This window comes from Myxocyprinus asiaticus, chromosome 33, assembly GCF_019703515.2.
Source record: "Myxocyprinus asiaticus isolate MX2 ecotype Aquarium Trade chromosome 33, UBuf_Myxa_2, whole genome shotgun sequence".
Taxonomy (NCBI): Eukaryota; Metazoa; Chordata; class Actinopteri; order Cypriniformes; family Catostomidae; genus Myxocyprinus; species Myxocyprinus asiaticus.
Window position 1 is genome coordinate 10,594,274 of NC_059376.1, and position 23,931 is coordinate 10,618,204.

General features: G+C 35.8%; 2 protein-coding genes across 2 annotated transcripts in view; one reads left to right on the top strand and one right to left on the bottom strand.

Moving 5' to 3' along the window:
- Positions 1–4,358: 4,358 nt before the first annotated feature.
- Positions 4,359–7,918, top strand: LOC127423977 (homeobox protein Nkx-2.5-like). Its single transcript, XM_051668715.1, has 2 exons — positions 4,359–4,903; positions 6,780–7,918. The coding sequence occupies exons 1-2, from the start codon at positions 4,594–4,596 to the stop codon at positions 7,277–7,279; spliced, it is 810 nt and encodes a 269-aa protein (XP_051524675.1). The 5' UTR covers positions 4,359–4,593; the 3' UTR covers positions 7,280–7,918.
- A 5,979-nt stretch (positions 7,919–13,897) lies between these two features.
- Positions 13,898–23,931, bottom strand: part of LOC127423974 (mitoferrin-1-like) — a 63,930-nt gene continuing 53,896 nt past the window's right edge. Inside the window, exons 5-6 of the transcript XR_007894401.1 lie at positions 20,025–20,111; positions 13,898–15,918 (exon numbers count right to left, since the gene is read on the bottom strand). The gene's annotated coding sequence lies outside the window, so the exon portion shown is untranslated. The remainder of the gene's footprint in view (positions 15,919–20,024; positions 20,112–23,931) is intronic.

Sequence of the window (23,931 nt, forward strand, 5' to 3'; positions counted from 1 at the left end):
ATGATTGCCATTCCTAAGCCACTTTACTAGTGAGTACCCTGAGCTGTGACAAAGGCAGCAGACAGGGTAAAACCTTGGTCCATTTCATGCTTTTAAGACCCCTCCAAAGAAATCAGCCATCTACTTTAATATAATGAAATTTTTGCCATTTATATTTTGCTTAAACATACTATTCCATCAGAATACACTGCTACTTTTAAATGTCCATCAGTGGAGAAAGATCCTTTTTGCTCTAATAGTGGTGTAGCTCTGATATCAACCAGCAGGGGCTAACTGGGCCATGCTAACCAGCCAAACCTTGGTCCCAGAAGTCTGTTAGCACAGACTGTTCTGTCTGAGTAGCAACAGAGAAGTTGTCCCTGGCATTTGCATCTCTGGAATAGAGAAGCCTTGATTTGCTCAGTATATTATTTGCATGATAAAACTCTTAAAATAACAAACAGTTTGTAATTATCTCTAATGAGAATTTATTTTGTTGGCAGTCTCTGCAGATATGTGCTAAAAATATATGTTCATTTCAATAATAAAGGAAAAACCTGGGTTACCAAACATGGCGTGAACATGTAAACATGCACTTTTAAAAGTTTGATGCTTTTCCTTTGTATTTACAGTGTGTTTTACTACTGAAATATGTATTACATATTATGTATTATTATTTTTATTATTATTATTTTAATTATGTTCGATAATCACAATTGAAGTTACATTAATGCAATTGCCAACCCCACAACACTGACCACATTTCACTCAGAGTGTTTAGTGGCTTGAGTGGTCCTTGTTGACTTTGGTAACACTTTACATTAATGTTCGTTCCCTTTGTTAAGAGTTAATTAAGGGGTTCATTAAGGACTAAGAAGTTAATTAAAAATGCATTATAAATCATTAATAGGCAGTAATGACAACATGAATGAAAAGGGTGCCTTTTACACACCTGCCAAACAGTGAGCCATTTTACCTCACATGTTATAAATGCTTAATACACTATTCGTACTTATATTAATCAAAACCATCAATGCCCTTATTCATATTTTTGTCACAAAAATAGACTATTATAGTGAGATTAAAAGGAGGGATTGTGTCCTATTCTACAGTCCGCTTTGTGTTTACATTTATTACTGTGTCTTGACTCACTGGTGTTGTCACTTTACTTTACAAAAGAATAGTGCTACTTCGAGTGCTGTCCCAACTTACCTAGTCCTAGTTCCCCAAAGTCCTCTGCAAAAACACTTTTCAGGTCTTCGGTCCTCATGCTCATTCACAGCTTATATCATATAATAAAGCCTGATGACCATTAAACCATACTGAACTTTATGTACAGATTTCCAGTGTTGGCAACTCCTTTATAAATGCTTCATATGTGTCCACTTTACATTAAGGTACATTTTTCATTGGTCACTACTGTTGAACAAGTGTTATTAAGCATTTATAACATGTGAGGTAAAATTGCTCACTATTTGGATACAGTGGGGGTCAAGCTTAACTGTCCCACTTTACCCATCTTCACCCTATATATTATAACATTTTAAACATTGCATTGAACTGTTACCTTTATTAAACATGAAAATGCCACTAGGTAACACAAGACTGCTGTCAATTATTTTTTACACAATGGAGTTTTTTCATAAATGGAGTAAATTAAACGTATGACATGTTTTTACGTGTTCTACTTTGTCAACTCTTGTCTTAGATTGTTATAACCAGACTTGTAGGGACATCTAGTGGCTAAAACTACAAGCCTCATAGAGCGCTATGATTCTCAATAAAATGAACTGGTGAACAAAACTTACTGCAGTTCTGAAACACAAATGTTCATGATGCTCCTTTATGAGACTTAACCAGCAACCAAAACGTCGCATAAAATGAACCCAACATTTCATAATACATATACTGTAAGATGTTTACGAGTACTGCACTGCTGAAACAAACACTTAATCACCTTCAGTATCTGGTCTAAACCCTCTTCAATTTTGACTGTGTCCTCTCCATACGCTTATGAGAGCTGTCAATCAAAATACACTTCTCGAGGAGTCCACTGCTGTGTGAAATTACAGGTTTCAGAATAGCACACCAACTGAACGCTTGAAAGAGAATCTCGAGTAACGTTTTGATGAAGTTCTCCGGTGACCAACTGTTTAAAGAAGACTGCTTGAAGGCCAGTGTCTCCTTTCAGCAGCCATCAGCGCTCTATTTTAAAGTATGATTAATTACGGCTATTACTTAACTACCGTGTAATGTTACATTGCCGTTATTGGTAGCGATGGGATCGAGCCCATCAGCTGTGCTCAGAGGCCGGGGGGTTCGTTTAGTTTTACGAACACTGGGCCCCCAAATTTGCAGAACACACTGCCAAGGACAAAGGTGGAGATGCGCAATTATAGTCATTACCTCATCAGAGTCCTGCTGGTTTCACCAAACTTTTTGACACCACAAGACCTTTAAAACATCACCAAGCCAGTGACAAAGATGGACAGGGACTACTTTCATTAATATAATATATAATTTTAAAAATAATAATAATAACATGTATGAAAAGGTAGCCCCTACCACGTTATATGACGAAGCGGCATTGGCTGAACTTGATTCACTGATATTCGTTATTCAGTTACATTACTTTATATATATATATATATATATATATATATATATATATATATATATATATATATATATATATATATTAAGACATTTATTTACTAGTATATCTAATATCTACTTTCCCTTTTAATGATCAGTTAAAATTGGGTATGACATTTAACAAAAGAGACCGTAAATGTAATCACTGCCTGATGTTTTATTTTATTGTAACCATACGCGTATCCCACAACAAGAGGGAAAACAGGCCACCGCAATCAAATAGGCTACAAAAGATATGCAACATTTTACATAAAGTTTTCTAATTTAATAAAACAAGAAAAAAACGTTCACTTGAGGTGAAATTTGGCGAAGAGTAAATCATTTAAAAAAAAAAAAAAAAAAAACAAAGGCGCAATTTCCCATGCTATTTTTCCCCCCAAGTGCTTCAATAAAAACATTTAAAAAAAAATAATACAATTAAATTAAAAAAAAAAAAAAAAACATTATAATGATTTGAAAAATATTGCAATATTTGAATTTTGTAACACAAAATGAAAAAAATATATATATAATTAAATATATTATTATTAAGGAGTGGACAAAATAGGTTGGATGGAGACATCCTGTAAAATATATATTTTGTGTGGCAATTTTTGTTCCTGTTGTTACTGATGCAGACAGATCTATAAAATCTTAAAATAAACGAAGTAGGAAGAAAAAAGAACTAGTTAAAAGATTTTAGCACATTGAGACTTGCATATGATAAATCAAGAGGTCGCTTAAGGTGTGTAAACACCTAGCCTCCAACGTGCAGAAAGAAAGAAAAAAATCACAGGTTTAAAATTAAAATAAAATCTTCAAATTGCATTAACCTGACTGAGAAATATGCTAAAGCAATACAGCTCTATAGTCTCATATTAATCAAATACAAGTCTTGTGTCTTATTTGAATTGTCCACTCAGGAATCGTGCCATTATTATATAAATGACCTAAACGAATGAAAACGAATGGTTTCATGTTATAAAAAATATATATAATTAGGTAGGCTATATCATTGGTATACATGAGATGAATAAACGTCAGCCAATGCTATGGTCTCTCTCATTAACGCAGGTATTGGACAGACAGCTCAAGTGTAATCCGGTGGTCGCGGCTCTTCCTTCGTCTGAACATCAGTCAAGCATTGCAGGCTGGCGCCAGAGACTACATCAGGTGTAGGGTTACTGTTTGTTGTGGCCTGTGTACACTAACAGGCCTGTTGAAAGTCAGTGTCGGCGTCACCTTTTCGGACATCCACTTTGCTTCACCGAAACACAAACCAATTTATCGCCATGGCTTCATGAGGATGAATGGAGGAAGTCGTATAGGCTTCGCGGAACGCAATAATTTGCACATATGGAATATCCCTTATGTACTGCTCATTAATAATTATGTACCGCTAATTATTTCCTGCTGATTTTCTTTTTTTATTTATTTATTTATTTATTTTTTATCTTTAAAGTTAAATGTTTAGCTAAATGTTGAACATAAATTAGCTTCACACTGTCACTCTATCGTCACTAATTAATAAATTATTGCATAAAACTAAATTCTGTTGCTGATTAAACCACTCCGAAGTCAAATGGCATTTAGAGGCTAATATAACGATCGTGATTTGGAGACTGTAAAACAATCTAAAGCTTGTTGTGAATTAGGATAGGTGACGACTGGACGAACGGGAGGGGAGGGGAGGGGTCGTTATAAGATAAGAGCGCGCTTCTCTCTTCAACCAGCATTAGCAGCGGAGGAAGGACGATGGGCTACTCTTTATCTAGTGCTGCTTCTACGAGGACATAAGCTGTATTACATGCATGCATACAGTTAGTCGAACAACTTCGATTGAAAATATTAAGATAAAAATATACTATCGTATAGGCAATACTCTTCAGCATAACAGTGGACGTCAAAAAGTCAACTTTCTTCCACGTTTCTTCAACAATCCGCACGCCTTTTTGGATCGCTTTGGAGCAGCGAGCAGTGATGCCGCCGAGTCCTGTAACCTCAACTCCATTTTCGGTAAAGGACATCCTCAAACTGGAACAGCAACATACTCTTAACCCAAATGGATTCATGGGTGCAGAGCAGGACACTGTACCGCTGCAGTCGCTTCAGCTTCAGTGTATGCAGAGCACATTAAGCCGGAGCCTAGATCTCCTCTACAGTCCAGAGAAACACAACGCGATTTCTGGGGAACAGGTGAAACGTGCCTTGAATTCAGATGACTTTGATATCGTCAGAGGTTCATGTGGCTCTCCAACGGAGGAGGAGATGGATCCAAGCGAAGACACAAGTGAGTAGAATGTAGATCGTTACTGTTACTGTAAAATCTTTGCAGGATGAAGGATCCGTTTTAATTGGGGTATAATTATCTGATTGGACCGCATAGGGCTGGATTCCCCGCGAAACAAGAATCAGGATTTTCGATTATTTCCCTTGATATTGTAACAACGATTAATTTCGATCAATTGAATTTACATTAGGCTACTTATTTATTTTGTCTGCATGGGGCATCTGCATGTCATCTTCCTCATGCTACACATCCAAAAACAAGCTGTTTGTAAATTAGGGGAGAGCGGTGCACAAACACTTTTGGGTAAATGCACTTGGTTCATAGTATTTTTCTTTTTTCACATTAGTTTTACACGTCTGGTACAAATATGTCTTGTTGCATGAATACAGCGTATACTTTTTTATAAACTATAATGTACTCCGCCAACAGGTGAGGGGCACATTGTAACATGACCATATGACAGCCTAACCCCCCCCCCCCCCAACAATTGTAGGCTATGTGATCTAATTAAAATAAACTAAATAAAATAACTTATTGTGTCAGTTATAGCCAAATATATATTGCATTTAAATGCTTCATTGCTTCATTGCTATTTAATATATCAGTAAAGGACGGTGATCTTCACATTTGCCCTCTTAGCAGAATGAAAAACAAAACTTTTGTGATATATACACCGATCAGCCACATCATTAAAACCACCTGCCTATTATTGTGTAGGTCCCCTTCTTGCTGCCAAAACAGCGCCAACCCGCATCTCAGAATAGCATGAGATGCTATTCTGCTCACCACAATTGTACAGAGCGGTTATCTGAGTTACCATAGACTTTGTCAGTTTGAACCAGTCTGGCCATTCTCTGTTGACCTCTCTCATCAACAAGGCGTTTCCGTCCACAGAACTGCTGCTCACTGGATGTTTTTTGTACCATTCTGAGTAAATTCTAGAGACTGTTGTGCATGAAAATCCCAGGATATCAGCAGTTACAGAAATACTCAAACAAGCCCATCTGGCACCAACAATCATGCCACGGTCCAAATCACTGAGATCACATTTTTTTCCCATTCTGATGGTTGATGTGAACATTAACTGAAGCTCCTGACCTGTATCTGAATGATTTTATGCACTGCACTGCTGCCACACGATTGGCTGATTATATAATCACATGGATGATTGTTGGTGCCAGATCGATTTCAGCGGGTATACACAGTATATATATATATATATATATACTGTGTATACCCGCTGAAATCGATTACTATTTCTATATACACAAACAGAAATCGAGCAACTGACATGTCATTTGTTAATTACATAAACATATACATGTTGTAATTATGGCCCCTTTTCGTAGTGACAGGAGTATTTTCACTTTTCCCCATTAATTAATAATGGTAGCTGTAATTGGAAAAATCTTGATTGTTTATTCCATTAATTGTGTAGCCCTAGTGAATCCTTTCCAAACACCTGTAAGCTAATTTCCAACTGTAGAGCCCCGTGATCTATTCGTATCGTATGCAATCACATTAAATGAATTTTTTGGGCAACTTTCATTAATCTCTTCATTAAACTCCATGGGCATATTTTCGAAAGCTTTGGCCTAATAGATCAGCACCTTTGGACCTGACAGCTGCCATAACGATGCACTTCAGTTAAACAACGAACGATCTGCGTGCCGCTTCTGTTAACAGGCATTTCTCCATAGTAAAATGACGTATGGCGTTATGATGATCTTAAATATTATCGGGAAATTTATCAGCCAGTCTTAGTTAATTATGGAATTGTCTATCAATGGCTGTAAAATGGTACTTTGGAATTGGAATTGGATAAATACTATCTGTTCTTGTTTGTTTGTTTGTTTGTTTGTTTGTTTGTAAACAGGCATGTGTCTGTTTGTCGACTCTAGTAGTAAAAACGATACACCCAGGGAGAAACCAAAGCAGAGGCTGCGCAGGAAACCCAGAGTTCTCTTCTCTCAAACGCAAGTGTTTGAGCTGGAAAGACGCTTCAAGCAGCAGAGATACCTGTCAGCGCCCGAGCGAGACCACCTGGCTCATGTCCTGAAGCTCACTTCCACACAGGTGAAAATATGGTTCCAGAACAGGAGGTACAAATGTAAGAGACAGCGACAGGATAAAACTCTAGAGCTGGCCGGCCCACGGAGGGTGGCAGTGCCCGTGCTGGTGCGAGATGGCAAACCCTGTCATGCAGCGCCGTACAATGTCACTGTAGGATCCTACTATTACAACAGTTATGGAAATAACCCATACCACTGTAACTTCACTTCTGTACCCTCGTTTGTCAATACAAGCCAAATACCCAACCACTTTGTGGATATGAATTTGACGACAGGAACTGTTGATGGGATCAGAGCTTGGTGAGAGCTTTTGAACGAAGACTATTTAATGACACTGCTGAAAATGCGTTGAAAAAAAAAAAAACAGTCATTCAGCTTATAAAATGTTGACTGATTTTATATATATGTGTGTGTTTTTATATCCGTGCGTTTAACACCAAATAAAGAATATTTAACAGAAGCTCGATGAACTTTTTTCTGTGCTTGTATGAAGAGCCATTTTGAGATTTTACATTGCTCTAATGCAAAATATTGTATGCCTATATCGTGAGTTATGTGTTGAGTTGATTGCTGTCTGTCTCTCTCAGACAAGTGGAGCGATATATCACATTAAAGGAAAAAAATGTGTCTGTGAGTTAGAATGTGACAAAGATTGTTTTTATTTAAACTAATACCCTTAAAATGAAATGTATAATGCACTTCATCATTGTGTTGTAACAATATATTTGTTAGTATCCAATTAACCCGTCACAATTTCCTTAATTTCTATTCGACTTTCTTCATCAGCAGGTAAATTCAGCGTGATCGGATAAAGTGGAGTGAACACTATACATTTGGCACGGATTTGATTTTACTTCCAACTTTATGGCAGCAGTTAAACTTGGGTTTTCAGGTTGAAGTGGGTTGATTTTTTTGTTCTTCCGGAAAAGACACGCAGATTTCTGAAACATGAGGCCCAATAAATTCAAGCCTTTGTGCAAATGATGTAGGCTGATTCGTATAATTTAATTCATTATGAATATTATGAAGCAAGAAATAGAATGTAAAAGAAAAAGTTTTGTCAGGTTGCTGACATTCGTTAACTTCACAAATTCGTTAAATTCGCAAACGAATCGGTAACCGTACATCGTTAAAACAAAAATATTAAAAAATTTGAAAATTGAAAACTGAAAATGCGCAGTGATTACCTTAATATGTTTTTCTAATCTGACCTTCAAAAATATTTTAGTTGGATTAATTTATATTAAACTATATTTTGGTAGTAAAAGAAGTTAATTGTTGCAAACACATTTTTAGGTTAGCTATCAAAACATGTTTAAAATTTAGTCAGCAACAATATTTGTTTTATATATATATATATATATATATATATATATATATATATATATATATATATATATATATATATATATATATATATATATATATATCAGCGCAATTAAAGGATTAATTCAAGTTAAGCTCAATCGACAGCATTTGTGGCATAATATTGATTACCACAAAAATTTATTTTGACATCCCTCCCAAAAAGCAAAAATCTGGGTTACAGTGAGGCAGTTACAATGGAAGTGAATGTGGACAATTTTAGAACTTAAAAAATATTAACTTTTTAATATTAAATATTAAAAAAAAAAAAATATATATATATATATATATATATATATATATATATATATATATATATATATATATATATATATATATAGCCACAAGACAAACAATATGCATGTAATCATGATTTTAGAGTGATAAAATCACTTATTAACCTTGGGTTTACCTGATACCGTTGCAACTTAAGCCTTTACGATTTACTTTTATGATGGAGTAACGCCTGTTTCCCAAACCAGCACTTAGGTTGCTCGTTATAAAGTTGAACTTGAGTGCTTTATACGGGAGCTGTCCAGTTCAAAGGTGCTGATCACTTTGGCCAGTATGTCCAGGTGTTTGTCTTCACAAAATGAAAATAATGTGGAAATACTGACAAACATGGAAGTTGTTTGTAACCTTGTCGACGCGCCTACATTTATTAACTATTACAGAATTGAATTAAAGAAATAATGATGGCTTTAGTAAGACGGATTTTCACGTATATTGATGTTCAATTATAGAGATTAATGAAAGTGACGCAATAAATGCATGTAACGTGAATGTACGCGATGTGAAATATAAGGGGCTCTCACGTAGCCTAAAGTTTAGTTCCTTTGGCTGGAAACTGAACAAATGTACATAGAACAGAATTAAAATGACGGGCATCAGTATTGAACTACTCATAGACCTTTCTAAATATTAATAGATCAGCTGGTTAGAGTTCAGGGCACCGTGTACTTGTAGCCTTACTGCCATAATGCATCATGCAATTTGTTACTGCCTTGTAAAAAGACTATAGGCAAGCCGATTTGAACCAGCCATTGGAGGAAGAAGAAGAGGAGGAAGATGAAGAGAGGGAATCTCTCATTGCACACTCTCACTCTAATCTCCTCTGTTAACCATATTTTAATTATTTATTAAGGCATATTTATTTACGTTTTAAACTGCGTTGTCACATTACTCACATAGGATATGTCTTCTTAAATAATCTGTTTAATAAAGCCATTACAATTATGCCTGAAGGCTAATATAACGTTATACCGTGTTACGTGTCTTGTCATTTAGATAACATTGCATGCACAGAAGGAGACTGCCTGTTGATTTCATAGCGATTTTTTCAACAATTTTATATCCTCTGAAATAGTTTACAATGGCTTTCCAATTATCAAAATATATTAATACAACTTATTAAATGTCCCACTGTCTTTGATAAACTGTGAAAGATGCCAGAAAGATCCGTTTAAGTTGCACTTAATGGACTTAAGAGCGGTTCAAAGCTCTCCTTAATTTACGAACGTTTTTACGAACTACTTAACGATGCTTTTGGGAATCTCGGGTGTAGCAGTCATTTTAAAAGTGTGTGTGGGGGGGGGGGGGGGGGGGACCCAACACTTATAATGCAGCATTAATATATTACAGTATATATTAATATATAAGTATGTAATAAGTATTATATTAATATATCCGTATTATATACTTTTAATTTTTGTAGTATTTTAAAGATTAAGTATTGCAAATTAATTGCAAAATTTGGCAAAATTAGCTGCAAAAATAAAGGGCATCTTGTGGAGCACTTGCTTCTGTTTCACACATGACAATAAAAGACTGAGCACAAGCTGGTCCTGAATAAATTATTTAATCAGTTACAATAATGACAACTGTGCATGTGCACAATTTTATTTTTTACTCTGTGCTTGTGCATTGTGGGATTTAAATGTATCCAAGTGGCTCAAGTGTTTTGACTACATTCACCAAAATTCGTTCAGATCCATTTAATGATTCGTTCAGTGACCATTTCTGGTGATGCCACCTGGTGTGATGTCTTGTGTGAAATGAGTTAATCAGTGAATCAACAAATCAAAACAAAATTTTAATCCTTTAAAATGTGTATGTCTACAGACCTACAAAGAGACTTTAGTAGAGGTTTTAAGCATTATAAGAACATAGCAAATCTATCATTTATATAGTTTGTGAGCTGCTGAGCATGACTTTTATCAAAAGACAACAATAATAGCCTTATAATAAGAGTTTCAATAACGTCTGTACCTTTTCATGTATAAAAAAGTGCGTCTACATATCTATTGACTTCTGTAACATGCCTAAGTGTTGTAAGAAAACAGCAGATCTGTCTTTTTTCCTACAGTTTGTCGACTGCACACCAACATAGAGGTAAAAAAAACAAAAAAAAAACAGGAGCTGATATTAAAAATAGCTTTACATATTTAACACAGATCTAGTAATCTGCTCAAATTGGCAAAAACAAATGATCAAACTATTACCTCACAAACATAATGTAAAAAGCATAACGTAATAAAGACTGATATAAACTCCACTTACAATGTGTGGCTAAAAGAAAGATTGTCCTTTGTTTTTCTGCAGTGCATTTCACGTAATGCTGTCAATCATGGACGATATGCCGATAAATAACTCTCATTTGTGTGTTCCTCATCTCTAGATTAATAATGTAGATAAACATCATTGCAATAAAAAACATGGATAAATAAGCATTGTTAAAAGAAACTTTGTAGAAATGGAGCTGCGTTGATTAGACTGTCTGACTGACGGCCTGTGTAAGGGTTGTTTATGAAACTCACCTGTGATTGGCTGGATGGTTGCTCAGTCAGCCCAAAGTAACAAAATGCAGAAAATACCTTAGAGAGGGGTCCTGGGTAGCTCAGCTAGTAAAGACGCTGATTACCACCCCTAGAGTCGCGAGTTCGAATCCAGGGCATCCAGGTCTCCTAAGCAACCAAATTGGCTAGGGAGGGTAGAATCACATGGGGTAACCTCCTTGTGGTCGCCATAATGTGGATCGCTCTCGGTGGAGAGCGTGGTAATTTGGGCGTGGATGCTGTAGAGAATAGCAAAGCCTCCACAGTAATGTGCTCAACAAGTCACGTGATAAGCTGCGCGGATCACTTGTGAGTCACAAGCCACCACAAGGATTTAGAGTGCGTTGGGAATTGGTCATGCCAAATTGGGGAGGGAAAAAAAAAATAGTATTCTGTAGACAAATCCACCATTTGGACTCAGTATGGGTTTAGCTTGAAAAAGTGTGGGGGACAAAATCACCTTTTTAAATACCCTTGATATTAAGTACTACTTAAGTGCTATTAAAGTTCTAATTAGTGTTTTGGGAAAACCAGCTCTTTCATGTGTAAAGTTATAGCCAGTTTTACAACTTACAACGCTGTGATGATGTAATGTCAACAAACCCTAAAACGGTAACGGTAATGGTAAGACCGTAAAAATGACAATGTAAACAACTTTACAGCTCAAATAATACATGAGTTTTAACAGAAGAATGAATGTAAGTGCTTTTGTAAAATTATAAGCTTCACATTTCTGTTTAAACCCTTCAAAAAATTGGCCCCATTCACTTCCATTGTAAGTGCCACACTCTTTTTTTATTATTATTATTTTTTTAAATTATTATTATATTTTTATTTTTAAAGAATAAGAGGAACGAGCCGAAATTAATTTGTGTGGTAATTAACATTATGCCACAATGTTGTCGATTGATCTTGACTTGTTTTGAACCCGGAATATTCCTTTAACAGGCTCCGAGATGAACGACGGTTCTGTTTTAAATTCTGCGATATTCGCACGCGATATACTGTGGCTCTTAATATTTATGCGTAGAAATTGTTGCATTTTGTAATTTTACCAAATGAATTTATGTTAGTCAACGTGATTTAAATAACTGACACTAATGGGATAAGTACCAATAAGCAAGTCTGCTGTTGTAATCAATGCGCTTTAACATCGTAAACTAAACAAATACAATTATCTCCCAATCTTAACGCTTTCCAATGGGCTTGTCATTGCATTCACATTAGCCAAATAGATAAAACAACAGAAGCGGCGTGATAAATCAGAGAGTATCTGTCCAGAATGGAGGGCCGAGAGGAAACACAACCGCAGAAAAGACGGCACTGTTTCACCCTTGTATCTCGATCTGTCAGGGAAACGATTAAAATCAAATCTGACAGCGTGCAAGCCATGATGGTACCTGATCAGCTATAGCCCTATGGGAGAATGCTAACAAATCTGGCCATTTCGTGACATCATAGTTTGGAAACGGATATCATGCACCTCTCTTTTGCACAGAATTCATTTGTTCATTTCTAAAAAAAAATAATAATAATAATAATAATAATAAATTAATAAATAAATGTGAAAGTGCATCTCAAGAGCTTCATTTGGCTCTATTATATTGAACTAAACATGTTTCAATCATACTACACAACATAACACAACTTAATCTAAGCATTAATCATTATGCTATACTAAATGAGAGGTGGTCTGTAAACATTCAAGCTTTATGGGGTAGCCTACCAATGATTTTGCACTTTTGAACACCCTAATGAATTGAACATTAAAAGGGTCTATAGAAAAAGTTTCTCCTTCAGTGGTATCTTCATGGGCAATTTATTTCCTGTTTAAGACTCTGGTGGATAGGACCAAGGCAAAGATAGAAAACACACTCAAGAGTCTCATCAGCACTGAACTCAGATAAGGAAATAGTATGTGGCTTGGAGCAGTATTTAGCAGATTGATATATGTAGCTAAGAGCAGTATTTAGCAGCAGACAGAGTGGAGACTATGCCACTTCAAGAGATCAGATAAGTATGTGTGTGTGTGTGTGTGTGTGTGTGAGAGAGAGAGAGAGAGAGAGAGAGAGAGAGCTCAAGTCATTTTGCAAGTGGCTATGGTTAGTTGTTTTGTGCTGCACATTTGAGAATGTGTGAGAATGTGAGCACAATACAGATACATATGGATGAAGGACTGAAGGACTGTGTGTGTTTGTGTGAGTGTGTGTGTGTGTGTGTGTGTGTGTGTGTGAGAGAGAGAGAGAGAGAGAGAGAGAGAGAAAGAGAGAGAGTGTTGGAAGCACTGTCCACAAGGTAGCTCCACAGGAAGAGATCTGATCAGAGACTCACTCAGTCTGCAAGTGACAGACAGGTTTAAGACAGAGGAGGCCCGGATCTTCACTTCTCTCTTGTCACTCTGAAAGATACAAGAAAACTTGCTCCCCTGCTAAAATGTTCCACTGTTCTGATGGAAGTGGGAACTGAAATAGGGGCTAAAGGTTAAGCTGACTTCATTCCATCAGATGATTTATAAAATGGTAAAACCCCAAAAATTGAATAAAGTACAACCTAATAAATGAGAATGTCATCGGGAGTTTCATCAACTTTGGGCAATTTCATGTCCCAGCCAGGGGTTGATTTTTTATTAAAACAATCAGATTTCAACTTTTTTCTTTGTAATATGAAGGTCAAACTAAAACCAAATTGGAAACTTTTTACCAAGCCTTCCTCATTTTTTATTTTTATTTTTATTTTTTATTTTTTGGTACCTTTCAAGTCCAGTGTGCCATATGGCTAACTTAGAGTCTAGTCATAATTTCCCTTAACCCTCATATCTTTCCGTATAAGACATGTTATAACCCAATTTAAATAATTAAATCAAAGCAATGACACTTTAAAAATAGATGAGTTAAGCTTACTTGTAACTAGTTAACGTTACTTACAAAATTATGTTCAGTTTACTTGAGCCAAATAAGTATGTTTACTTAGAAAAAGCATGCAAACCGATTGCCTTGAAAAATCTAAGTAAGGTCAACTAATTAGATTTTACAGTGCAGAATTTGTGATGTGCCGTAAATGACATTGGGTGGGAATTTTCATGAATTTCAGAAACAAATGACAAAATGTGGAATGTGAAAAACAACTATTGTAGGCTGATTTAACTGAATCTATATTCTGGGTCAAAGCAAAACTATATCAAGAAATAAACAACAGGATAAATGTGAAAAACAAATTAGGCCTCTGAAGCTATTGCTGAAACTTGTTGGAGCACACAACATTTTTAAAACAGGACAGGAAGAATGGTGGCATTAAAACAGACTAACCATGGAAAGACTAACCACAGCTCTGCAGAACATCATCAGCATGTCTTTAAGAGAAATTGGATGGTGTGGATACTGGCTATGCTTTTATTACATCGGAGGAAATGTTTTAGACATTTTGTCTGCATAAAGACTAGACATCTTTAGAAAGACTCTCATGCTTCCTAACAATGCTTATGCCACACATCTGTCCACACTTAAGAGATATCGCTCAACTGCCTCATACATAAACACACTCATGTCCCCTGGCAAGACATTCTCAAACTGAGTGCAGTACTGGCAAAACTGCATTTTAACAACTTTAGAGTTACAAAAAAGCCTTTTGTCAGCTCATTTAGGACATTTAAAAGACTACTGACAGCGGCATTGCAATGCAGCAGCTGATTGATGCAACTGATTTCTGCATTGCTGTTTTCTCAACTGTGGCCTCTCATTGTATTTGACAAGTTACAGCAAGTCAACCCACTAATCCTGAACAATAATTATTTATGCAATAATGTGTAATAATTTCTGTGATGGAGTTAGAAGTGCACTAATGTTTGTGTGTAGTTACTGAAGTATTGGTTGTGGCATCAGAAAAAGCTAGAAGCAGTAAAACCTACACTGAACATAATGTAGTTGAACAAACTGAAAAGTAGTTTTCATCACATAAATACATGTATTGGGCAAGCAAACATTTGTTATATTGAAAAGCACTGAAGACAATGGGAAAGCCCCATCCCCCTACATACACAAAGATGTATATCTGTGCAAAACAAAAGCTGTCATATTGACTATTAACAGTGTTGCCGGACAATGATTTAAAAGCCACATTATAGACATTGCAGTCAACATATTACAGTCAAATTTGGGAGGTCAGCTAATGAACAACTACTCTTTTTGATGAGGAAAGTAAGACTGAATTTAGGCTACCTCACAGTTACATACCTAAAGGTGATGTAATTCTTTTGTCAAAAATTAGCTGGCGATTGATTTTGTTTGCACTGTACTCCTGTTCTTAATTCAGCAAACTGCACATTGCTGTGCTCCAACAGGTTATGGTGAATCATGTAGAAACATCAGAAAAATGTTTAACAACAACAGTCAATAGGTGTAACATTCCCTATAGTTATCAAGTTGTTGCGAGTTGGTAAGTGGGCAGTTGGCATAAATTGCAATTCAGAACACTCATATCAAGTACATAGGATCTTTCAAAAGTCTTAAAGACCCTGCGTCTTTTCATTTGCTCCAGAATACAGACTCACCAACCACCTTGCATATCCAGTGAAAATGGTCCCAGCGTGGATTTTATTGTGCACAAAGGTGTAGGGAACTGAAGAAGTCCAGAGTTTAGATTGGAAATGGGTGCACGGATATGAATGTAGTCCAGTGGGCCAGTGAGTATGCTATGGTGCATGAGAGCATGGAAATCTGAGCAGACAGTATACATCCTCAATCACTTCCTAAGGGAAAGAGAAGAGTCCTTAATCCTTTGCCATAGAGAAGTGCTCACCATTCTGGCACAACATCCCTCCTTTCATTCTCTCCCTTGATCTCCTCTGAGGAACAGGTGTCTCCACTTCACCAGCTCTGATTGTCCATGAGGCCAACAGCCAGGTGCAAGTAACACTTTAAGTTAAGGAAACCCTTGACAATACACTTACAATGATATTTTAGGGTTTTCTTGTTTTACTACAGAGTGTATACTTTTATTGATTTATGATTTAATAAAAGACGAAAGTACACAATAACACAGACACACACACACACACACACACACACACACACACACACACATACACAAACACAAAAACATTTCAAACATAAACACAACAGACCTACCAATCAGACACATACAACTGCAGGAAGTTATAAAAAATCAGTTTCGTACATCTATTGTGGCGATAATCCAATAAAGCTGTCTGGATTTCTTAATCAATTTTATACATGAAAGGGCCCCATTTCTTCAAGATGTTATAATCATTATTTATCTTACATATCAATTCTTCATATGACGGAATTTTTGTCAATTTACCCAACCATTCATCAAAAGGAATATTTCTAACAGATTTTCAGTATGTTAGTATTGATCTACAACCTGTTAACAAAGCCAGTCTACACCATTGAATTTCATACTTATTCACATCTACTATCTTTGGTAATATACCCAATAAACAGAAAGCTGGACTTGCATTAAGCTTTACAACAAGCACATCACTCATAAATGTAATAATATGTGACCAAAATATCTTACATTTGAACATTCATAGAACATACATCAAAGCATTCCTTATAAGAACTACACCTCCAACATTTATCAGTATCTTTTAATTTTAGTGTAGCCATTTTACAAGGTGTCAAGTAAACTCTATTCAATATTTTATAATTGATTAATCGAGTCTGCATTTCTCGAGAGTTTTTATACCATGAACCAATGATCTCTTGCCAGGTCTCTTGTGCCATCTCGTACCCAATATCCTTTTCCCACGCTCTCTTTAAACCTATAAAATGATGTGGATGTGACCGCCTTAATAAAGAGTAGAACCGGGATGTTCCACCTTTTTTTTAAACAACAGGTCTGGAACAACTTCTGGATATAATTTTTTAGAAATTACAGGCATTTTCCTTAAAGTACTCATAATACAGCTCCTTAATTGAAGATACTTCCAGAAATATGTCCAAGTTTGAAATTAGTCACCAGATGTTCGAAATAAATATATTGATCCCACTTTACCACATCCTCAGTAATCCATTCCACCCAATGAAGAGACTTCTTTCCAATTTGTAATAACTTATTATTCCAAATAGAGCATCTGCCTGTAAAATATGGATTAGATTTTATTCTTTGATGTGTGGTTTTCCAGGTTTCTCTTGCAAATGCTAACATAGGATACTTAAGGGGTATCTCACCACACGTCTGAGTAATAAAAGCATGGAGAGGATATGGCTTTGTGAGTTCCTCTTCGATACGAACCTTAGGAGGTTCAACAAGCAATTAAAAATCTTAGAGCAGGAAAGTCTTCGGGGGTAGATTGTTTTCCTACTGATTTTGTATAAAAAAAACTTCTCAGATATTCTAGCCCCCAAACTTTAGGGAGTCTTTCATGAAGCCAAATAAAAAGGTTATCTACCTGACAGTATGCAAAATGCTGTAATTACTTAATTACAGCATTGTAAATACATAAAAATGGCAAGGACCCACAAGAAGTTACTGTCCCATCTCATTAATAAACATGGACGTGAAAATCTTATCTAAGGTGTTGGCAGCAAGGCTCGAAAAGCTTTTACCTATACTAATACATTCAGATCAAGTAGGTTTTATTAAGAATAGAACTGCAGCAGATAATGTTCGTAGATTACTCCATTTAATGTGGCAGACAAGAACTAGTATGATACCCACTGTGGCCTTCTCCCTTGACGCGGAGAAGGCATTTGATAGGGTTGAATGGTCGTATTTGTTTAAAACGCTGGAAAGGTTTGGGCTTGGAGAGTTTTTTATTGGGTGGGTCAAATTATTATATTCTGGTCCAAAAGCCTCAGTAATGACTAATGGAATAACATCTGATTCATTCCCTCTTTGTAGAGGTACAAGGCAGGGTGCCCCCTCTCCGCTCTTATTTTTGCTCTTGTACTAGAGCCACTAGCCATTGCAATTATGCAAAATAATAATATTTTAGGTATTAAAGCTGGATGGACTGAACATAAATTACTAATAAATGCTGATGATATCTTACTGTTAACAACTAATCCTGCTATAGCTGTACCCCATGTTTTAACATTGATGAACTCTTTCTCCTCGGACTCGGGATATAAAGTTAACTGGACAAAGAGGCTATGCCGCTATCAAGAGTCTTTCTCTTAGTATTAGACAGGGATGGCAATTCCAATGCCACCCTTTAGGATTGACATATTTAGAAATTAAATTGACACAGAGTTTGGATAATATTATGACAGTAAATTTGCTTCCTATTATACAGAATATTGAGAGTAAGTTTTTGAATAGGTGTAAATTAAGGTTCTTATTAGGTAAGATAAATATAATGAAAATGATAACTATACCTCAAATTAATTATATTACTCAATCACTACCACTGTCGTTTCCACCCAATTTATTGAGGAGACTTCAGAAAGCAGTATAAAAAAATAAAATAAAATAAAAATATGTATGTGTATAAGCAAAAAAACACTTTTTATTTGTACCAAAATGAATGCAGCTTGTAAGGGCCTTGGTTTACCCAGGGTGTATTGTTATCATTACTCTTTCTCCTTGGCTCAATTATCTAAAACACAGCTGCTACTAGACCAAGCACCAGCTTGGGTTAATATTTAAGGGTTTTCTTAACTCAAGGGGTTTCTTGCAGCTGGGCCCAAGTGATTACCTTCATCCTGGGTGATGCTGACAGCTATGCTGATGGGTCACTTTCACTTTTTTAAAACAACAACACCACTTCCACCTTTGGACATTAAGGGCAGTCTAGCTTTCCTAGTCTGGGTCTTGCAGTAGGATGTATTTACCTGAGGACTGGCAGGGCCATAGCCCAGAGGAACTATCTTGGGTCCAGCAATCGACATTTTGGATGAAATCTCTATAGTGACATGTCTGTCATTTAAGGTTACTAATATGTACTGTAATCACTGCAAAGGAAGTTTGCAAGGTTTTTTAACTAAAATAAAGTCACTAATAATGACTGTTCACTGACAGCATGATACTTGTGAGAAGTGCCATGTTATTTTACGATACCCTCTTCAATTCCCTTTATTAAAGGTAATGCATTAATTGTAATGCATGAAAAATGAATAAGAGAACTTGCTTTTAGACCAGCAATTAATTTTTTGTCGTAATAACAGACTGATTTGACAAATAGGATTTATGAGAGGATTTACATGAACAAATTATGCTTAAAATGGAGACAGGCAGTTTACAGCTGAAAACTTCTAGAACGGTCATTCCATTCTCTAAAATTCATACATGAAACTTCTAGCTCAATATTATCTGAAACTACTAATGGAACACTTCCCTTTTCTACAAACAGCATTGCATTCTTGCTGGTGGAAGTTCTTGTTGGAAATTATTGGCATGGGTAGGATTGTGTGAGGAAGTCAAAACATTTCTTTAAAAATTCAGACAGGATAATGTCACTACATTCTATACATTCATCACAACATTACCAATTCAGTTTATCTTTTGTTTAAAATCAAAGCTACATTTGGTTGTATATGGCAAACACAACTGTAGAACAGACACTGGCCTGAAGCTAAGCGCTGGTTGTTTGTTTAGGGATAACCTCAGCAGGAATGAGGACATTCTGTCAATCAAGCTTTCGCCCTGCTGTCTGTCTCTGCACTTTATCTGTGTCTCAACTGCCAGCTTTTCTGCCCCAACCAGTCATGTCACTTGCAAAAACACCAGTCTAGGTTTAGCCTCATCAAATACATGCTCCACAAGAATGATCTCCTGTTGCTACGATACACTTGTTGCAGGACTCACTTAAGAAACATACTGGCTGTGACCCATACAAAATATGGGTGGTTATAAAAGTCCATGATGTAATCACTTTCTTAAATGTACCTTGGGAGAACTTTAACTCCAGGCTGCTCCCCCATCAGCACACCATGTTATGTTGTTGTTTTAAATGCTGCCATGTAGCTCCATCTGCTGTTTGAAAGACAAAGTAACAGTATTGCACATATAGGTATTCTTTTGCAGGAGCAAAACCCTCATCTGTATCATTTTCACAAATTGTTAATCAACAAATATAAAGCTCAAGAGCTGACGTTGCTTCATCATTTAAGACACTGTTCACTTATCTACATGAGGCCTAAAGACCTGCAAGTCCAAGCATTTTACTTTGTTGGTGAAAAAGTTCAGAGAGACTACATTACTTCATATACAGTATGTGAGTGCCAGCCAACACAAACTAGGCCCCAGTCAAAACTGTAATCTAACCCAAAGACAAGTATCAGTGAAGACATGTTCATTTCAGCTACAGATGAGGTCACATTTTTTATGTTTGACTACTGCAGTTACCATGATACACTTTCAAAACAAAGATTGCGGGCACTCTAGTGAAACAAATGATGCCTATAGCACTTAGAATGTGGATCTGTTGTACTAATCGGATCATGGAACTCCCTGGAAAGTACTTGGAGCTACTCACATAAAACAGTACTCCCAGAAAAGGAATCCTCAATTGTAATCTCAATTTTAACTTCTAACTTTAAAGCATCACTTAAATCCACAAAATATATTTTATTACTCTGTGTGGTCAGTAGTAAAATATCCATGTATTTGCAGTAGGTTCTGAATTGAGGGACGTTTCTTAATTAGAATGAAGGGAAAGAGGAGTCCACAAGAGGGCACCACTCTCTAATGTCTGCCTCACCTTATCCTAAAACCATCTTGTCCAAAAATTACAGGGGAAAAACTATATATATATATATATATATATATATATATATATATATATATATATATATATATATATATATATATTTTTTTTTTTTTTTTTTTTTTTTTTTTTTTTTTACGACAATAGTACAGAACTCATGCTGTAGCATTACAAGGAAATTTACAAGTAGATGGAAGCTTCTTGAAATCTATTTCATTGAACAAAATTGTACAGAAGTTACAATAAATTGAATATGATAAGTAAATAAATAAAAGCACAAAACCCACAAATATTTTGCAATATCACATAAATAATAGTTTAAAATGATAAAATATGGTTATTAATATTTCAAATTGAAACCATATACAGTATACCACATAGTTAAAGACTATGTTATGGAATATACTGTATATATAATTAATATCAATGTGGTTGTAGGGGAGACCGGAGTTAGATGTCACACTGAACCTCACATTAAACCAGTGCCATAGCTTTCATGTGAGCATAAGTTTTACTTTTAAGCAACCCCCAAACACACACACACACACCACCACCCTTTGATCACCACCACAAAACAAAATCTACTCCTCTCTTTAAATCTATGCCTGCATTAAAAATTCTATTAAAGGCTTTTCAGCAAACTTTTAAAAGTAAAACAATTATGAGGCACAAAAAATTAATGAAACAACAAAAATGCAAGGTGAAGTACAAAAATATTTCTGTAAATATTGCTTTTATCAACAAATATTGTAATTGCTAAATTGTATACATTTATGACATTCCAGACACATGTGACAACCTGCCCCAATAAAAATGTGACAACATGCCCTGAACTGATTTTCATGAAAAATACCTTTGTCCTAAGAACACAGTCAAACCTTTTGGTAAAAATTGCCATATTGATATAATTGTCCCTTGCCTTAATGTATGCCAGTGTGGTTTGATTATGTTCACGATGATAATAAAAATTCAATTTGTAGAGTGAAATTCACAAAAAAAAAAATTCTAATTGAATAGGGTTTTGAACTAGGTGTATGAAACCAACACACAAAACCTCTGCTAGGGAAAACACATTTGTGCAATTGGACTTTTGGCACCAAATCTTATCATTACTGATATATAGACCTTGTGACAACTTACTCGTTTGACAACTAGCCCTGGTCTCCCCTTTATATATTATGTGAATCATACAAGATAAAAAAAATCAGGATGTGCTTAAAACCATCAGTGGTCATGAAAGTCAATGATTTAATCACCTTTTCCTTGTGAGAGCTTCAACACCAGGCTGTCTTTTAAATATAATATAAATATATCAACATACATAACAGTACACCTAGTCTCTTGTAAAATATTACAAAAATATAGCCCAAAACTTTGATGCCACCCAACAAAGGACAACAGCAAAATGTCCAGATCACACAGCAAGTATGACATATGCCTTCCTGTCGACAGGGTCAGATTCTAACAAGCCCACATCTGGCCCAAAACAAGCAAACGGTGCTATGCATCTCTTCCACATTGTGTTAGTGTAGGGACAAGGGGTCAGGGGAGAAACCAGGAGATGCATTACACAAGCCGCAAGAAATGCTCATCCAATTACTACTGCTTGTTTTGCATGGCTAAAGCATGACATAGCCTCTGAAATTAATCTTGCAGTGTAAAGAAGGAGCTGAATATGTGTATGTGCATTTAAGATAGGTATCAAAAGATACACGAAACAGGAAAAATACTTGATCAAAGATAGAGCAATGCAGGTAGTCTACTCGTGTGTGTGTGTGTGTGTGTGTGTGTGTGTTGGTTTACGAGGACTTTTTTTTAGGTTACAAACTGGTAATTACAAGGGTATTATGCTATAAATGTGGTTTATGAGGACATTTCTAGTGTCCCCATAATTCAAATCGCTTAAAAATCATACTAAACAATGTTTTTTGAAAATGTAAAAATGCAGAAAGTTTTTTGTGAGGGTTAGGATTAGGGGTAGTGTTAGGGGATAGAATCTATAGTTCGTACAGTATAAAAATCATTATGTCTATGGAAAGTCCTCATAAGGACAGCCGCACCAACACGTGTGTGTGTGTGTGTGTGTGTGTGTGTGTGTGTGTGTGGTTATGTGTGTGTTCTAGAGAGGAGTGGAGACAGACAGCATTTAAGGTGAGCACTATCGTGAAAACCATCTAAAATACAAAGTTTACATGATAACAGCTAAAATGAGGTCAACATTTTGATGAGGTAAACATAATGATTACAGTTTTACACTGCAAATGTGTAAACTGTAAATAATAAATAAAAAAATATGTCATCATTCAAAAAAACCTTTATGTTTTACAGTCGTGGCTACAAATATTTCTGTGTAATAACTCATACTATAAAAATTTTCATTATCGTATATGTAACATATACTGTAATTTCCCGAATACTAGTGCAATTTGAATATGAATATCTATAATTTGTGTATAGATATAGATATAGTGTGTGTGTGGGCAGGTTTAAGTGGTTTACGAGGACTGGTAATTACAAGGGTATTATGCTATAAATGTGGTTTATGAGGACATTTCTAGTGTCCCCATAATTCAAATCACTTAAAAAACATACTAAACAATGTTTTTTTGAAAATGTAAAAATGCAGAATGTTTTTTGTGAGGGTTAGGTTTAGGGGTAGGGTTAGGGTTAGAGGATACTAGTGCAATTTGAATATGAATTTCTATAATTTGTTATACTAATTCATATATGACCATATTTCTGTATGGGAAGCTAATATTCAGTATATTGTCAGCTCTTTGTTTTGGTCTTCTGAAAATAAAAATATGTTTGTAAAATGTTTCTAGAGCATTTTTATCAAAGTGTTTTTATAAAACATGGGGCCAGTGGAACCACTCTGCCACTCAGTAGACATAGACTGACTTGTTAACTAAATGAGTTAACTACAGACATGAGTATTTCAGGGCTTATGGTGGGAGGTCATACTAGTGGACAATAGTCCCGTTTGTAACTCTCTGGCTTTGTGTTGTTCCAAGCAAACTCCCTGTACCTTCTTGGGGTCAGTGCGTCCTCTTTCCCTGTCCCATTCTCTACCTCATCTGGCCTCCC